This window comes from Lathamus discolor, chromosome 3, assembly GCF_037157495.1.
Source record: "Lathamus discolor isolate bLatDis1 chromosome 3, bLatDis1.hap1, whole genome shotgun sequence".
Taxonomy (NCBI): domain Eukaryota; kingdom Metazoa; phylum Chordata; class Aves; order Psittaciformes; family Psittacidae; genus Lathamus; species Lathamus discolor.
In genome coordinates this window covers 148,585,761-148,601,923 of record NC_088886.1, presented here as the reverse complement: position 1 = coordinate 148,601,923, position 16,163 = coordinate 148,585,761, and the positions used below count along the sequence as shown (strand labels likewise).

The window sequence follows — 16,163 nt, the reverse complement described above, 5'->3', positions numbered from 1 at the left end:
CAGATGCACAGGATGGGGTTTATTCCTGACTGTGATCCCATAAAGCGTCACAGTGTTCCCAGATTCCTGTGCCCCATCCCAGGGCAGTGCCGGACAGGGGCTAATCATGGTAGAAACACAGCAGCTTGCCAAGGGATGAGGGATGTCCCCCTCCCCATAAGATTGTTTGTGCCACCCACAGAAGAGTCACAAATGGGACCCCACAGGATGAGGCTGGACCGGTGCACCCCAACTCAGGGCTCGGTGGCCTCCATCACCCTTCGAGGACACCCCAATCCCATCCCAGGCACCTCAAAAGGCACGGTATGGGTGAGAGGAACAGGAAAAGCTGTTTGTGAATGGCTGGGACCCCATTTCCCACCCAGGCACCCCCAGGCTGGGTCCCTGGTGTGAACAAAGAGTTAAAGGGGGTTCAGCCTCCCCCCCCCCCAGCATCACCCTCAGGGCTCCCCTTGGGCAGACAAGGCTCAGCTCCAGCCAGCGAAGAGCCTGGCACTGTGGGAGAGCTGGCAGGGGCTTGACACCAAGGAGAGGATAGCCAAGAGGAGCAGGAGGACAGGTCTGGTGTTCCCTGATGAGCTCAGTCGCTCATTTCAGTCCTCTCCCATTGGATATTCAAGCATTCCCCAGCCCGGGCAAGGCTGGGGCTGGGGCTGTTAATGTCAAACGGAGGTGGGAGAGGAGGAGGTGGCCTCACGGAGGGGCTGCGGTGCGGCCTCAGCCCGTTTCCTTCCAATCACCCATGGTGCCATCGGGTCTAGAGCTGCTGGAGGAGGATGTCAACCGCTTCGGCGAGGTTCTTCACGTACGCGTCGGGCTTCACTTGGGGGTGGTTCTCATCACAGGGCCTGCAGAGGACACACAAGGGCACAGCTGAGCACTGACAGGACCCCAAGCGGGTCCCGTGGCCCAGGTCTGCCTCGCTGCTGTGCTGTTCACAAAGGGCGATGCCGAGGTTCCCCCTTCTCTCCCTACCTCCTCCATGCACAGGTCTTTCTAGCACCTTACAGTAGATCCCATGTCCTTGTGCAACAGGAGTCGGGCAAAGCCTCATATGGAAGACAACTACATCAGTAACGACTGCCTAAAGGTAACTTAGGAGACTGAGCTGAGCTCTTAGGCAGAAGCTCTTCCCTGTGAGGGTGCTGAGGCGCTGGCACAGGGTGCCCAGAGAAGCTGTGGCTGCCCCATCCCTGGCAGTGCTCAAGGCCAGGTTGGACACAGGGGCTTGGAAGAACCCGGTCACACAAGGAAAGCTCAATATCAGCACCCTTTATTTCTCCCGGGGGCATGTTCTACCCTGCAGAAAGCACAACCTCGAGCAGCGCGAGGTCCCAGAAGAGGCCGTGCCTGTGTGACAAGCTCAAATACTTGGACATGAAGAGTGAGGCTGAGAAATGAGCTGAAAGGAACCAGCTCTGGGGAGCTCCAGTGCTGGAGCTGAAGAGAGGAGCTGGTGCTCGTACAGACAAGTGCTCACCAAATTCTGCACATCATAAATAATCACAATGATCACCTCTCTGCCTCCCGTGCATCCGATGGCAAACGCATCTTCCCCACGGGGAATACGGCCTGTGCTAAATAAAGGGCTGCCCTTTACAGGGAGCGATATGGGGGTGGACACTGGGACTCATCTGTTTCCAAAGGGAAGTCAGTAAGTGTATAAAATACAGATGTTTTCAGCAGCTGGTGGGTTTCTCAGCCCAGGAGCCATAACAGGACCAAGAGGTTTGGAAAATCCCTGCCTCCCACATCTGTCCCGCTCCTCCCCAGCAATGCTGCTGAGTCAGCGCAATGGGATAGAGCATCTGTGCCTCATTAGGCCACTACCCCTAATTAAATCAGTGGCAAAAAAATGGCTTCAAGCTGCTGTGGTTTGGGGTGGTGGAGGCAGAATCGGACCCTTTCCATGGTACTGTCGGACACCATCACTGTTAAGATGTACAAGAAGATGGTGGTCTTGCAAAACGAAACTGATGGAGCTTTCCCATTCACTAAGTGCTGTACAGACCTTTCTTGTCCCTAGCTCAGAAGTGAGTTGCTCTTTGCCTGTTTCTAGAGCAAATCCATAGAAGAGTAATTACTTGCACAGTTTTGCATGAGCTGTCCTCCAGCAACCCCTGTGTGATACTGCTATTGCCCGAATGAAGAAGTGCCATATGCAGTGCAGTGCTTTCATTTGGGTTAGTTCATAGAATCCCAGCCTGGTTTGTGTTGGAAAGGGCCTTAAAGCTCATCCAGCTCCAACCCCTGCCACGGGCAGGGGCCCCTTCCACTGGAGCAGCTTGCTCCAAGCCCCTGTGTCCAACCTGGCCTTGAGCACTGCCAGGGATGGGGCAGCCACAGCTTCTCTGGGCACCCTGTGCCAGCGCCTCAGCACCCTCACAGGGAACAGCTCTGCCTTCGATCTAACCTGAACCTCCCCTGTCTAAGTTTGAACCCATTACAGAGAGGTTTAAGGCACCGTGAAGTGCAGCACCACTGGAGCTCAGCCCTGATGTCCTGGGACAAGCATCCTTGGACAAGGCCACTGGGTGCAGGTGGAAACTCCAGCCCAGAGCAGACCTTGCTCCCAGTCCCAGCTCAGTTTCTCTCCTGGTGACCATGACCCTCCCTGCACCGCACTGGGGCAGCCATCACAAGAGCAGGGCACAGAACTGACGGGGGAGGTTATTTGCTTTGTACTTTTCCCTTTTGTATTCCAGAAATAAAACCCCTTATAAATACCCTCCGTTTGCCAGGGCTGGTGAAGGATGAACCTGCACTGCGCTGTCATCAAAATGAGCCTCCGACTTTTTTCTTTTCCACATGGGAATCTGGTTGCAGAGAAGAACATAAATCGAGATGACAGAAGACTGCAGCTGTCTGGAGCAGCTGAGCACCACTGCCTGGATGTGCGCACAAGGAACTTCCAGCCAAAGCTGGCCCTGGCATATAGGGACAGGCCAAGGGGAATGGCTTGAACCTGCCCAAGGGGAGACTGAGCTGAGCTCTTAGGCAGAAGCTCTTCCCTGTGAGGGTGCGGAGGCGTTGGCACAGGGTGCCCACAAAAGCTGTGGCTGCCCCATCCCTGGCAGTGCTCAAGGCCAGGTTGGACACAGGGGCTTGGAGCAAGCTGCTCCAGTGGAAGGGGTCCCTGCCCGTGGCAGGGGTTGGAGCTGGGTGAGCTTTAAGGTCCCTTCCAACCCAAACCAAGCTGGGATTCTAGGACACCTCCAGCACCCTGCTATGTGCTTTGCAGACCTTCTGCAGTTACATTTCCCTTTGCAGAAATGATTCTCTCATGAGTGCATTCAGAGCAGCAGCACCTCCAGGCACAGACTAACCCTGGAACCCCAGCTGGTCTGGGAGAGAACAGGGTTAACTCAAAGCCTGTGTTTTTCAGGGCATCTTTTTCACTGTCCCTAGCATGCATTTGCTTCGTTCACTTTAAGGACTCCTTGAAGCTCCTGCCAAGGACTCTGCCAAGCAGTGTAGATCCCTTCATCCCTCACACATACTCAACTGCATCTGGGTGAACCATCATAGCAAATCACATTGGAGGTCGGGACAATTCAAGACCATTCCTAATAGGTGAGTCTAGGCAGGGAATTCAACCTGTCAGAACAGACCTATCCAAGTGGAAATCTGACCCAGACAGCAAGTGAACCTTCTTGTTCCGGCAGAACAAGAGAAAAGCTGACTTTTCACTGCCCTTTATGACCTGAGATTTGATATTATAGAATCATAGAATCATAGAATAGTTAGGGTTGGAAAGGACTTCAAGATCATCCAGTTCCAACCCCCCTGCCATGGGCAGGGACGCCTCACACTAAACCATCCCACCCAAGGCTTCGTCCAACCTGGCCTTGAGCACTGCCAGGGATGGAGCACTCACAACCTCCCTGGGCAACCCATTCCAGTGCCTCACCACCCTCACAGGAAAGAATTTCCTCCTTAGATCCAATCTAAACTTCCCCTGTTTCAGTTTGAACCCGTTACCCCTTGTCCTGTCACTACAGTCCCTGATGAAGAGTCCCTCCCCAGCATCCCTATAGGCTCCCTTCAGACACTGGAAGGCTGCTCTGAGGTCTCCACGCAGCCTTCTCTTCTCCAGGCTGAACAGCCCCAACTTCCTCAGCCTGTCTTCATACGGGAGGTGCTCCAGTCCCTGATCATCCTCGTGGCCTCCTCTGGACTTGTTCCAACAGTTCCATGTCCTTTTTATGTTGAGGACACCAGAACTGCACACAATGCTCCAGGTGAGGTCTCACAAGAGCAGAGCAGAGGGGCAGGATCACCTCCTTCGCCCTGATGGTCACGCTCCTTTTGATGCAGCCCAGGATACGGTTGCTTTCTGGGCTGCGAGCGCACACTGCAGCCGGCTCATGTTCATTTTCTCATCGACCAACAATGTGTTGGTACAAGGGATCTCTGTGTCACCACACACCTTCCCCCTAACTCCCCAACTAAAGAGCACACACCCCTGCTGCATGAAATGAGATAAAAAAGCTTGAAAGCATTTCTCCATCAGCGTCTTCTTCAGGGGCTCTTACCATGGCTGTGAAACGCGAGACAGGGTTTGACAGGATTCTCTTTATGAGGAATGCAAACGGACACTGTAACCATTGCCAGTTTCTCTGGACTGATGCAGTCATTTTCCTTGGTGCCACGTGTGAAACTCTTCCTTGCAAAATGTGCAGCTCTATGTTTGGCACTGAAAGCCCAAATAAATCACCGGGACTGACAGCACTGCTGATGGGCACTTGATGAATGGCTGCAGAGCACGTTTCCTGCTGTTATGATGAGAAACAAACCTGCACCAAAGCTACTAAACGCATCCAGTGTTGGAGCAGGGCCCAGAATTTGAGAGAACCCCATTTCCTGATGATCTTAAAGGTCTTTTCCAACCCAGCTGATCCCATGATTCTATTAGTGACATGGTTTAGTGGTGGATGTGGAAGTCCTGGGATAAATGTTGGACTTGATGATCTTTAAGGTCTTTCCAACCTGGGTGATTCTGTGATTCTGTATCTGGACCCCATTTCTTATGTCACAAACAGATGTCCCTGGAACAGGAAGAGAGGCTTTTGTGGTTGAAACACCAGGTTTTGGGGAGCTGCTCTGACGGGGTGTGTGACCCAGGGCTGAAGGTTTGTCCTCACAAGGCAGCTACCACATCCTTTGCTTTCCTGCTGGGTCTTGGGGAGATGCTTTTGGTTGAGACATCGGCACCATCAACAGAAACTTGGCACAAGCCATGCAGCTTCTATGCCACTGCAGAATCACAGACTGGCTTGGGCTGGAAAGGACCTCAAGATCATCCAGTTCCAACCCCCCTGCCATGGGCAGGGGCACCTCACACTAAACCATCCCACACAAGGCTTCATCCAACCTGGCCTTGAACACTGCCAGGGATGGAGCACTCACAACCTCTCTGGGCAACCCATTCCAGTGTCTCACCACCCTAACAGGAAAGAATTTCCTCCTTAGATCCAATCTAAACTTCCCCTGTTTCAGTTTGAACCCGTTACCCCTTGTCCTGTCACTACAGTCCCTGATGGGCTCCCAAGAAGCTGGCAATCTCCAGAGAGGACCTTGCCATACCATCTCCTCCTGGCCAATGCCCACAAGAGCTCCAGGAAAGCAAACCCCGGTCAGAGCAAACCAGCATCCTCCACTGCTTTTCTCTTGCCTCGCAGAACTGCACACAGAGCTAACTGTATTTAATTGCGACTCATCTAAAGTCAAGCATCTATAAACCGGTAGAAATGAACAGCCAAATTGTTTGCTAACATCTGAAGGAAGTCCATGGGCTTGCTGCTTAATCCTTCCTATTTATATTAAACTGCTACCCCTTTAACTGAGCAGAATAAACCAGCTTAGGTACAACCACTTCTCCAGGCAATACACCTCAACATGAAAGGCAACACTGAGACTGAGGGGATAGGGACTTATTTTTCTTCATGAATTACCCAAAGCTTGGCAAACGCCAGCAAACGTTCCCCAGATCTCTGTGTTCCTGAATTCCAAGGCACTTCCTGGGGTGAACACTTGTACTTTTCAACTGCACAAGAAGGCTTAATTTGGAGTGTTGCGGTAATCCGTTTCTAACCAGTTGGTTGCTGGTGATGTTCTAACTAATGAGCTCAGATACCCAGTTCCAGAAATAACTGCTTAGAAGAGGATGCTGTGAGTACTGGTAGAGCTATAACAGGTGCATGATCATAGAATCATAGAATAGTTAGGGTTGGAAAGGACTTCAAGATCATCCAGTTCCAACCCCCCTGCCATGGGCAGGGACACCTCACACTAAACCATCCCACACAAGGCTTCATCCAACCTGGCCTTGAACACCGCCAGGGATGGAGCACTCACAACCTCCCTGGGCAACCCATTCCAGTGCCTCACCACCCTAACAGGAAAGAATTTCCTCCTTAGATCCAATCTAAACTTCCCCTGTTTCAGTTTGAACCCGTTACCCCTTGTCCTGTCACTACAGTCCCTGATGAAGAGTCCCTCCCCAGCATCCCTATAGGCCCCCTTCAGGTACTGGAAGGCTGCTCTGAGGTCCCCACGCAGCCTTCTCTTCTCCAGGCTGAACAGCCCCAACTTCCTCAGCCTGTCTTCATACGAGAGGTGCTCCAGTCCCTGATCATCCTCGTGGCCTCCTCTGCACTTGTTCCAGCAGTTCCATGTCCTTTTTATGTTGAGGACACCAGAACTGCACACAGTGCTCCAGGTGAGGTCTCACAAGAGCAGAGCAGAGGGGCAGGATCACCTCCTTCGCCCTGCTGGTCACGCTCCTTTTGATGCAGCCCAGGATACGGTTGGTTTCTGGGCTGCGAGCGCACACTGCAGCCGGCTCATGTTCATTTTCTTATCGACCAGCACCCCCAAGTCCTTCTCTGCAGGGCCGCTCTGAATCTCTTCTTGGAGTGCTTGATGATGGAGTGCTTGGTGTCCCTGCTGCACTTTGCTCTACCAGGTCCTCCACCAGGTCTTTTTAACCTGGCTCTTGGCAAGATCTGGTGGAGGACACCACATCAGGGAGCAAGGAGGAGGTTGGAAATGATGATCATAACTGCAGATTTGAAGTGGTTTAGGGAGAACAAGTGGGGCTTTGTTAAAACACAGAAGTAAAAGGAGCAGAGGTGACAAGGACAGCACAAGCTGGAGGTTGGCAGTGGCAAACTTCCATGAATTATGGAATGGTTTGGATTGGAAAGGAAATCAAGCTCATCCACTTTCAACCCCTGCCATGGGCAGGGACACCACACACTAAACTATGTCACCCAAGACTCCATCCAGCCTGGCCGTGAACACTGCTAGGGATGCAGCTCCCATCCAAGGGACCAATTACCCCTTGAATAACCCCAATTCCTGCCATTTCTGCAAGCCACAGTGCACCACAGGGCCACTGATGGTGCTGAGGAAGTGGATGACGCAGGGAGCTGTTTTCCTCCACCCGTCCCTATTTATTTTCTCTCTCAGGAAACACAGCACATGTGAACACGGCAGATTAAGAGCTTTGGAGATGAAAAAACCCTGGAAGTGTTTGTACGGGCTGTGGATTGGACATATACAGATTCATCCATGTACTTGCTTAAGCAAGAACAAACCAGAGGAAACATCACCCTCTTGACACCCTCCCTTCACATACTTATATACATTGATCAGGTAATTGAAAGACCTTAAAGCTCCTCCAGCTCCAACCCCTGCCATGGGCAGGGACCCCTTCCACTGGAGCAGCTTGCTCCAAGCCCCTGTGTCCAACCTGGCCTTGAGCACTGCCAGGGATGGGGCAGCCACAGCTTCTCTGGGCACCCTGTGCCAGTGCCTCAGCACCCTCTCTGCCTAAGAGCTCATCTCCCCTCTTCCAGTTTAAAGTTAACTGAGAGAAATCCTATCTCATCTCTTGCATTCCTGCAGCCTGCCAGCATGCGGTGGAAACAAACTGTATATGCCAGGAGTGTTTAAGTGGCCCCCAGGTCGGATAGGGATGGACTGGGGGATCAGAAGCTCTGCACAGCATATATGGATGCACCTAGTGCTGCGATGCAAGTACAGTACAGCTGGTTTCAATAAAAGCAAGTCTCCCTCTTCCCCCTTAAAGGCACATTCACTGTTTGCAGAGCAAACCTGAGAGCTGGCTCTGCTTTGCCAAACTCTCCTGTCTAACAGGGTGTTTGCAAGCACCGTGAGACTCAGCTCGGCCTACTTGGATTAATTATTGATGACCTGCATGGCTTTGCCAAATGACCTCACTCAATTCAGTAGAAAATCATTTTAAATGCCCCTGAGAAAGAATTTGGACATCAATATTTCCTTTGTGCATATATCTGAACAGATGTGCACCTTAAATGCAACTAATGCATTAGCTATTAATGGGACTTAATAGTACAAGAGTGGGAAAGATTAATTTCAAGGGCTGAACTGGAAGCTTAGTGGTGCTTAGGCACCTTACTCTGTTTGGCACTTTAAAGACCTTCACCTAAGAGAAGATTTCATTGCTTGCTTTTAATACATTGCTTACAAAATCCATATGAAAGGTGTAAAACGAATGCTGCCTTCTTCACGGGCAAAGCATCGCATGGAGATTTAAGCCTCAGAATCCTGGTAGATCCAGACACAGGCAAGAAAGGATCTTTGCTATAAAAGAAGTCTGCATTTAAGATTTCAAATCACAGAATCACAGAATCACAGAATCCCAAGGGTTGGAAGGGACCTAAAAAGATCATCTAGTCCAACCCCCCTGCAAGAGCAGGGTAACCTACAGTACATCACACAGGAACTTGTCCAGGCGGGCCTTGAATATCTCCAGTGTAGGAGACTCCACAACCCCCCTGGGCAACCTGTTCCAGTGCTCTGTCACTCTTACAGTAAAGAAGTTCTTCCTGATGTTAACGTGGAACTTCCTATGCTCCAGTTTACACCCATTGCCCCTTGTCCTATCACTGGATATCACTGAAAAAAGCCTAGCTCCATCATCCTGACACCTACCCTTCACATATTTGTAAACATTGATGAGGTCAAGTGTTAGGCCAAATTTGTGATAATATAACCTCTAAACAAAGATACAGCATTAAAAACAGCTTCTCACTGCACAAGAATCTGAGCTACCCTAAGGAGAATACCACTGGTCTTCAGATGGTGCTCACTAAGTCAGTCTTAGTTTGAAATGAGAATGAAACTATGAGATACCTGTGCCACTCCCAGGAAACCCAAGCAGACAGGCACACACGCAGCCAGCTCTCCTTCCAAAGGGCAGGAACAGCCAATTCACGCACGTGTTGGGCACCGGTACCTCCCTGCTCCCAAGCCTTCCTCATGTGGGAAGCCAAAAGAACACCTCCACTGGAAGATTAAGGCACGTTCTGCATCTTTGGCTGCAAAGGTACTCAGCCTGGATGAGGAAATGAGAGGATCACAAACAACCCCAGCACAGCAGGATGTCTCCTTGGGGTCTCTGCCTGATTTCTACTCCCAGAGCAGATAGAATCATAGAACAGTTTGGGTTGGAAAGGACCTCAAGATCATCCAGTTCCAACCCCCCTGCCACAGGCAGGGACACCTCACACTAAACCATCCCACACAAGGCTTCATCCAACTTGGCCTTGAACACTGCCAGGGATGGAGCACTCACAACCTCCCTGGGCAACCCATTCCAGTGCTTCACCATCCTTACAGTAAAGAGCTTCCTCCTTATATCCAATCTAAACTTCCCCTGTTTCAGTTTGAACCCATTACCCCTTGTCCTGTCACTACAGTCCCTAATGAAGAGTCCCTCCCCAGCATCCCTATAGGCCCCCTTCAGGTACTGGAAGGCTGCTCTGAGGTCTCCACGCAGCCTTCTCTTCTCCAGGCTGAACAGCCCCAACTTCCTCAGCCTGTCTTCATACGGGAGGTGCTCCAGCCCCTGATCATCCTCGTGGCCTCCTCTGGACTTGTTCCAGCAGTTCCATGTCCTTTTTATGTTGACGACACCAGAACTGCACACAATGCTCCAGGTGAGGTAGGATTATTACACCCAACCTTACTATGCTCAAGGGTGTCAGGAACCCACCTATTTCTAAACACGCTCATGCTATTAACTGATACAATGAAAGGAAATACATAGTTGGACTAGCACGCAAGAGGTCAGCCTAATCCTGGAGTCAGTGCATTACTTACGCCTTCTGAAAGGGCTCAGAGCCACCTGAGCACGCAGAGCCCACCCAAATAACTTGGATGTGCTCCTCAGGAACTTCTGCCCCTTCCAAAGCAGAAGCTTTGCTACAGCTATTCCAAATTAAGGCTCATTTGCTTAAGCCACTCTGTAAATGAGATCTTCATAATCTGCCTACCTGCGCTTTCATGTCCACAGTGCCAAGAGATCATAGAATCCCAGCCTGGTTTGGGTTGGAAGGGACCTTAAAGCTCATCCAGCTCCAACCCCTGCCATGGGCAGGGACCCCTTCCATTGGAGCAGCTTGCTCCAAGCCCCTGTGTCCAACCTGGCCTTGAGCACTGCCAGGGATGGGGCAGCCACAGCTTCTCTGGGCACAGCAGCAACCTTCCTCTGAGGAGCTGTAACACAAAGCTTTTAAATAACACATTTCCATGAATTATTCTGCACTCTTTCCAGCCTCTGCCAGTGACAGGGGACTGCATGAGCCGGGAAAACAGCTCCGTGCACATCACCCAGACAGCAGCTCCTGGTCCTCTGGCGTCTGACATCTAAGGTAGCATCTCCCAGAGCTGTTTATTTTTCAGAGCCTGCTTCAGCTGCTCAAAGTGACGGAGCTGATCAGCAGCTTTGCTTTTTGCTTTGTTTTAGTGATGAGAAAACCAGGCCTCCCTGGCAGCTGAGCAAGTAACGAAGTAAAACCTTGTGCCATGTGCCTGCAGCCTCCGAGCTACTCTATGGGGCTCTATGGGGCTGTTGGGGAGCAAAGCTCCTAAATCCAATAGGAAACAGCACAGTTCTGTATGGACCAGCAATAGGAAGTCCACACTGAATCCCTTTTCTTTTTCAACTGGTAATGGAGATCTTAGACTGATGCCTCCCTTAGAGAAATGCAGGATGCCCTCTGTCAATTCCATCCACAAAGATGGGAAGCTGTTCAAAGAATGATGACATACTGCATATATGCAACATGCTTCAGCCAAGTATCTCAAGCTCTTTGGAAGCATAGCAGGAAACATGCAGCACCACTGGCCTGGAAACACACTTAGTGTAGCCATGCAGGGGCAGCAGGGATGGCCATGGGGTCTTCCTTCTCCTCCTGGCTCTCTTCCTCATGGTCCTTGCATCAGGCAGGACATGGGAGGGAGCAGTGGGCTGGGGAAAGCCAGCTAGCACACTTTCCAAGGTGTCAAACCACATCGATGTTTGTGCTTAAGAATGGATTATGGAAAGCATGCTAAGCTAACATTGTTAGTGCAAGGATTAAATCCCCAGTGATCCTGGCACTCAGCCCTCTGCTTGCACCGGGAGAACAGCCCGAGGTTTATACCCACTTCCTTCCAGCTCTGAGTTACAGCTCCTCAGATGAAGGCTGCTGGTGTGTCCAGCTTGTGGGCTACAGCACAGGCTTAGTGCAGAGTCAGCACAAACCCCTGGTCTTGCTGAAGCCTTCCAAGAGTTTTGTCAAATACCTAATGCCAGTCAAGGCAATGGGGATCTTGCTCTGCGTGGCCAAATGAACAATCCCAAATCTGAAACAACTGAATCATAGAATCAACCAGGTTGGAAAAGACCTTTAAGATCATCAAGTCCAACCATTCCCCCAGCACTGACAAGGCCACCACTAAGCCATGTCACTGAGGGCTGAATACTTGGGTTGGAGCAGTAAAGCATTCATAGGATCACAGAATGGTTTGGGTTGGAAAGGACCTCAAGATCATCCAGTTCCAACCCCCCTGCCATGGGCAGGGATGCCTCACACTAGACCAGGTTGCCCAAGGCTCTGTCCAATGTGGACCTGAACGCTGCCAGGGATGGAGCATTTACCACTGCTCTGGGCACCCTGTGCCAGCGCCTCACCACCCTCACAGTAAAGAGCTTCTTCCTTATATTTAACCTGAACTTGCCCTGTTTCAGTTTGAACCCGTTACCCCTTGTCCTATCACTACAGTCCCTAATGAAGAGTCTTTCTCCAGCATCCTTGTAGCCCCCTTCAGGTACTGGAAGGCTGCTCTGAGGTCTCTACTCAGCCTTCTCTTCTCCAGGCCCCAACCTTCCCAGCCTGGGACACTTGCTTTCAGCTCCGGGTGTTGCAGCCCATCAGCTCTGCACAGGCGAGGTCTGCACCCTGTGCTAAACTTGCAGAGCCTCCAGCACCATCCTCTCCATTGGTCCCCATCCACCACTTTCATAAATATGATGTCTAATAAATGCCATGGCCACCTCCAAATGGTTTCTTCACACTAGGTTGAGTGGGACTGACTAGAGACTTCCCATGGCAGTTTGTTGCTGGCTGTCACAGCCTGAAACCACAAGATCATCAGGACTCCATCATTACTTGTTTTGTACCACACCTACCCTGCTCAGAGCAATGGCACCAGGCACCACCACTGCCGTCACTTTGGTTTCAGACCCTGCCACATTCATCCTTGTAAGGTTAAGATGGTTTCTGAACCAGTTCTTCACAGGCTTCAAGACCTAAAAACCAATGATGAGGTTGTGCAAGGTACCCAGAAGAGCTGTGGATGAAAGGGGGGCACACCGGGAATTCCATCCCCACCTCCAGTGCAGCACACAGTGCAGGAGCTTTCCATTGCAGGTATGTGACCTCTCCCAAGGGAAATCTGAAAGTCTGCCATTCTAATGATGGCCTCAAAGCATCAGTAAGGCTATAGCAGCAGCTCAGTTTCCTCTGCTTAGGGATGGTACTCAGTATTGACTAGGATCTGACTGAACTTGGTACATTTCTTACACACTAAATCAATAATAAAGGCTTCAAGTTTTAGAACAGAGGAGAACAAAGCACAAATAAACAAGAACAGCAGCATGGAGACTGCTTTACCTTCTTGGCATCCAAAGTATTTGCTTTTATCTGAGTATTTCTGTTGAGGCTGGTTTCCTCCCTTTACTTCAAGTGCAGAGTGAAATCCTTTACAGAACGGAAGGCCCATCATACTGGTTTTAGCTGTGGACTGGCAGCTTCTGTAACCCAGCCTGGCTTGAAATGAAGTTTATTTACATAGCGTGCTCGATACCTTTGGGAAAATCTAGTATTTAAAACGCTTCAAAGGATCACTTTGTACTGGAGGTGGAACAGCCAAGAAGACTCTATCCCCTGCACAGATTGCTAACTTCTTGCAAGGCATCTTAGGGTGGAGATCTGCCTCTGAAGTTAAAAACAGCCAGACAAGGCCAATCCCTTCCAAACTGCGTTCAAGACCGCGCAGAGCAATCTGTGGAGGGCGAATCAATGCTTTCTGATGGCTTTTCCCCAGTCTGCAATGAAGCACTAGCTCGAAATGTAAGCTTGGGGTGTGTGTGCTATGTGGGTATGTATAATACAGACATTTCTGAAACAAGCCCTTGTGTGGAAAGGGCTTAAGACCATAAAGAGGGAGGCTTCATCTTCATTAAGTAAAACATTAAAGGAAATGTTCTAACTTACAGCACCATACATTAATGCCCAGCAATGTAAGGGGTTTAATTGCCTGTTGCTTTCCCACCATAAATTACTACCTGCAGCTAATGGAAAACCTTCCTCCAGACCTGTTTATGCACCTTACTCCCATTCCATACATTCACGCTGGATGGAAACAGCCGGGCAGCCTGGAGTTGTCCCAAGTCCATACAAATGGGCATGTCTTGAGAAAGCAATGAAAGTTTAAGTGTGTCACACATGTTTAGTATAAACTGTTTGAGCAGCTCTCTACATAGGCAATACTCTGCAGCTTTTATGGGTGCATGTATCGGTATTTAAGCTAGTACAGGTTAAAGATGCCCTGTAGTGTCCAACTACAGCTTTTCTGCTCTGCAAAGTCAAGTGTGAAATCCTCTTACAGTCAAATCCCGAGCAGGAGCCCTGACTCCAACCAAGGCTGAAGAATCCCATCAGGAAGAAAAAGCACTGAGAACAAAGCTCCTCAGGCCTCCTCCTGCTGCACAACCTAATGAAATATTGACTCAGGTTCCAAAGAGGAGGCTAAGACCCGCAGGCTGTGCAAACCCTCCATCCTGCCACTCGCATGAGCCTTCGCTTTGGGTGCGCTTCAAGAAGTCATTTTCCAGCCTTCCCTTATAGAGATCTACAGCGCTGGGGTAAAACCAAAGTAAAACCATCTATGTCTTAAAATAGCCCTCTGAAGTCAGCAGGATAGGCTGGGTTCTCTCCAGCACTTAGGAGGTCTCTGGGTTACTTTGGGTATTCTGGTGTAGGAATATTTCCCTGTGCTTCATCAGCCTTCATTCTTCTCCTACCAAACCCCCTTTTTACACTTCTCCTTTTTGCCCAATTTAGAATGCCAGGAATAGGGCATTTTCGTGATTCAACATCACTAAAACCAACTCTAGGCTGATGTGGACTTCAGGCTTCCACAAGTACGTTGCTTTTAGTGATACTCTCTTGACACTTCTCCATCGGCCGCTCTTGTGTGCTCCGTGGGTGCGTGTTTGCCACACACCTGTACTCAGAGCCCTGCTTTTGCTATGGACTCTGATATGATTTGGTTGGTAGTTTCCTATACTTGATTATTCACTAATATTAAGCCAGATGAGACAAGCTCCTGAAACACCACTGGCGAGGACACTGGGGCAGGCATTTGCTGTTTCCCACCTGATGGGACCCATGGGAAGTAACACATAACCTGGCTGCCATCCACCAAGTATTTTCTCCTGTGAATAACCTCCCTACCTTCTCCTCCAAACAACCATTTCTAGAGGCAATCCACACACCTTGACTTTCAGCAGCATCTGCCCAAGTCCTGGTTCCAGGGTCTTCAATGTATTTCCTAACACTGGAAGTTACTTGTCCAGCTTTAGAAGTGATGTGTTAGTGATGCTCCAGCTGGGTTTGCTGGAACACATTTATCTTGTAGGACTAAGGGCTTCAGTAAAGCTTTCCATTCAGCCTATGACCTCTTACAGCTTCTGAAGCTAACTCTGCCTGCATCACTGTAATCTGATTTTAACTCATTAGCCTCTATGGCTAATGGTAGCTTGCATCCCATGGCAGTCTTTCACATGCCAGCGTGCTGACTCCAGACAAAGCCTCTTTGTGCTTTCGCAGCTAAGCCAACAAACACCACTCAGAGAATACAGAAGCTCTGGAAATTCCAAGAATCCACATAATATAAAAAAGGGCCTGAAAAAATGTTTAAGTAGCATTTATGCAGATAAACTGGGGTTCTCAGGTAAGCATCAGCCGATCATAGTAAACGCTATGGTGAAATCATGCTCTACTGAAAACTATTTGCTTATGAAGACAAGTCAATTCTAACCCATGCTGTCATTCAACATGATTAAAAACAGGTAGAAAAAAGAATGTTTGATACCTTCCTAACCCATACTTAATAGCCCCTGCCAAAAGCAGCCAATATCTGTACAGAGACCTTCTCTTTCCAGTTGACTACAATCTCTTGAGACATTTAGACTAGCTACCCAGCAGCCATTACCATGTATTACTTCATTAGAGGAATAAAACACTACTTAAGCTAGCCCACAAGTGTTGGTAGACTGACAAGCTTCAGAGTCTGGCAGCAGCAACTTCACTGGGGATAATGGAGCAGGCTGCCCGAAGGAGGAAGGAATATTGCCCATTGAAGAGCCGCAGAAAGGCAAAGGCAACATTTGGACCTGAGCTTCACTGCTCTCAATCTGGGAGATGCTCTTTAGCTACAAACCCAAACCAAGCCCGAATCCCAACCACTTTCCCAAAGGATTAATTAAGGCATCCTCCTCCCAGCTCCTAGTCCGAAAATCTGGCTGAAACTGAAGTAACAGCAACTGTTTCCCTCATCAAAGCCCTGCAGTACAAACCAGCAGCCTCTTAGCGCTTCCCACATGGGGGTGAGATAAACATCTCGGTTATAAAGCATGAGCCTCTCCACTTCTATTGACAGACAGAAAGTGCCAGAGAATGGGAGCAGCTGAAGCCAGCCTCTGATTAGCAATTAAACACTTTGAGAGGAGCAAGCCCCTGGGCAGCAGTGCCCTCCCCATTGATTCACTGGAAACCTTCTCA

General features: G+C 49.9%; 1 protein-coding gene across 4 annotated transcripts in view; it reads right to left on the bottom strand.

Moving 5' to 3' along the window:
• Positions 1–16,163, bottom strand: part of LHPP (phospholysine phosphohistidine inorganic pyrophosphate phosphatase) — an 80,947-nt gene continuing 64,784 nt past the window's right edge. For 2 of the 4 annotated variants that reach the window (XM_065672443.1, XM_065672444.1), the window contains one exon: positions 1–848. In XM_065672443.1, the coding sequence (XP_065528515.1) occupies positions 758–848 (91 nt within the window). In that variant the 3' untranslated portion in view covers positions 1–757. The remainder of the gene's footprint in view (positions 849–16,163) is intronic. The other 2 variants (XM_065672442.1, XR_010610990.1) reach the window with 2 other exon arrangements.